The 2,603-nt window shown below is 37.9% G+C and overlaps 1 protein-coding gene across 1 annotated transcript; it reads right to left on the reverse strand.

Annotated features, from left to right (window-relative positions):
• Positions 1-943: 943 nt before the first annotated feature.
• On the reverse strand, positions 944-2,603 carry LOC116212638 (bZIP transcription factor 44-like). Its single transcript, XM_031547269.1, has one exon. It carries the CDS (start codon positions 1,544-1,546, stop codon positions 1,151-1,153), a length of 396 nt encoding a protein of 131 aa, XP_031403129.1. The 5' UTR covers positions 1,547-2,603; the 3' UTR covers positions 944-1,150.

Consider the following 2,603-nt stretch of genomic DNA (forward strand, 5'->3'; position numbering starts at 1 on the left):
TATATTTTTTATTTATGGCATTAGAAAATAATGTCTGGATGCATGGCATGACGCATGAGGGTGGCTCCGGAGGACTACAGTTGCCAGTTTATTATTAGAGTGAAGACACAAATGTGTGTGGGTTCACTAAAGTGTTTTATCTATGGATAACTTACTATATGAAAATTGTCCAATATCATGAAAACCTCACAGACATCCTTAAAAAATCCCAACTGCTTCTGCTTTCTACCATCATCAAGATCCAAGAAAATATATAGTGATAAACCTAATCCAAAATTAACATGTATAATAATTAAGTGCCTCCAAATGTTATCGTATACTAGAACTTTATCCGCGTGTATCTTGCAATGCACACTTCGGTTCTCTATTGTTTCAAAATACTTTTTATCAATATTTTACATTTAATCACAACACTTTCTTTTGCTTCTTTTTTTTCCTCCCTCCTTTTCTGTGAAATATTACTGATATTTCAATCAACAGTTAATTACATATATATATATATATATAAATAGATATATATACCATGGAACCTTACAGGTTAAAAATTAGTGAAAGCAAAGAAACGTAATCAAGAGGGAGAGGAAAGAAAAGAGCGCGAGAGAAAAGTGGGCGAAGATGTTAGGTAATTATCTAATAAAATTGCTAATTTCATAAATCTAGCTGTAGTACATAATTTTCTTAGTGAATTAAAATTGTGAAAGATATTATTTTCACAATTCTGGAAGATCGAACAGTAAGCACCGTTTTCCCTGCTAATAAGTACAGTTTCTAAGACTCGACCAACACTTTATTGGTAGTGGTTGTATGTAATTAATTATCTATAATGTGCTATGGCAATTTGAAAGAAAGTCATACCGAATTCAATTGGGATTTTATTTTATTTTTTCAAATAGGACCATTCTGATTTTCACGCAAATATATAAATATTTGTACATCTTTCTCATAAGAAAACCCAAGATATGTACTAATAATTACTGACAATTAAGAAACATATAAGCCTCTAATATTTGTCCCCATTATATCATTCCACTCATTTTAGAGATGAAATCCATTCCATTAGTAGTACTCGAATACATCACTAGCAGCTGCAATGATAGGGTGATTCACAACTCTGCCCGTCATCACATCCATCAATGGGCTCACCACAACATTAGGAATTAGGATTATAATCTTCAAATCCTCCACTAACATTGTTCAAGTGGATGTAGTTCAATATCTCGGTGAGCGACTCGAGTCTCTGACTGAGTTCTGCAATCTGGGCACGGAGCACGGCATTCTCGGCTTCCACCTTCAATAACTGCTGGGTCGTGACGCCGAATCTAGCAATGATCTCACTGTTCGTAGCTCTGAGCTGGGCCAGCCTGGTCATTAACTCGTCCAGATGCTTCTGTTTCCGCACCCTCGATCTCCTCGCTGACTCCCTGTTCGATTCCATTCTCTTGCGTTTCCTCAGGTTCATCAGGACCAGCAAGTCGTCCTCAAAACCCGAGTTTGGGATATTCGAAATCAGTGTGATCCCTGAGGAATTCCCGCTAGAGCAAGCCATAGAATATTTACACCAAAATGGGACCAACTAGCACTGACTGTACTTGACGCGCACACAATAATACGATAGCAATTGATTAATTTTCTAGCTAACTGATATAGTTTTTCCTATATATGTTCTAGATGTACGGCTATACTACAACTTTGGAGCACTACGCTGAAGAAGTGATTTCTGAGAAAACATAGAACCAGTAAAGGAACTCGACCGAGAAAGACTGAACTAGGTGGGTCCGGCGCCGAAGGAAGGAGCTGATCATATAACCAGAGCGAAGGATCTCACTAAGTACTGGAGACATGAATCTCACATGCCAAGACCAATAATGGGCAAAGCATCAAGATGTTTTCAAGGGGGCTTAGATCTTGATTGAGGGGTGAAAATGGAGATCTTGGGGAACTTGTTCTAACGGTTAAAACACCCCGGATATTTGGCAGCGAAGTAGGAAGGAGGAGGAATATCGCGGGCTGAACTTTAATTTCTGAAAATTACAAAAGCAGAGCAGCAGAACATCATCAGAACTCTAATGGAACTTCTGAAGGATGATTTTCAGAAGAGGTGAAAGGGGAAGAGGTTTTTGCAGGTAGTGGTAATTTATAGATGGACAAAAGGTGGTGAAGAAATTAAAAATAAAATAAAATAAAATAATAAGGTAGAAAAAATTAAATGAGAGAAAGACGAGAGAATAAAGTATAACAAGGGATGGGAATCTCCTCGGAAGATCTTGCTTGGCAAGGTGTTTGGACAACAAAAAAAATTATAAAATTTTCTTAGAGCATTCAGTATATATTAATTCGTCGCCTCACATAGTAAGTGAAAAATACTCATCATTTTGACCCACCATGGATAGTTCGGTGTATTTCGATTAAGTGGCTCTGATCCCCCTTCATTACGACGCCTCAGTTCTGATAGCCACGTGCTCCGATTGATGGGTCGCAAGTTGTCCCGTCTTCACCAAATCTGACTTTAAGATTTCCAAGGTTTTTAAATGAGGCTCAACTCAAGACCCCATCACTCCTCCACTATCGTATTCAATCAGTTCGGTACTGCAACGGCGCTTCTT

The sequence above is a fragment of the Punica granatum genome, chromosome 7, assembly GCF_007655135.1.
Source record: "Punica granatum isolate Tunisia-2019 chromosome 7, ASM765513v2, whole genome shotgun sequence".
Lineage (NCBI taxonomy): Eukaryota > Viridiplantae > Streptophyta > Magnoliopsida > Myrtales > Lythraceae > Punica > Punica granatum.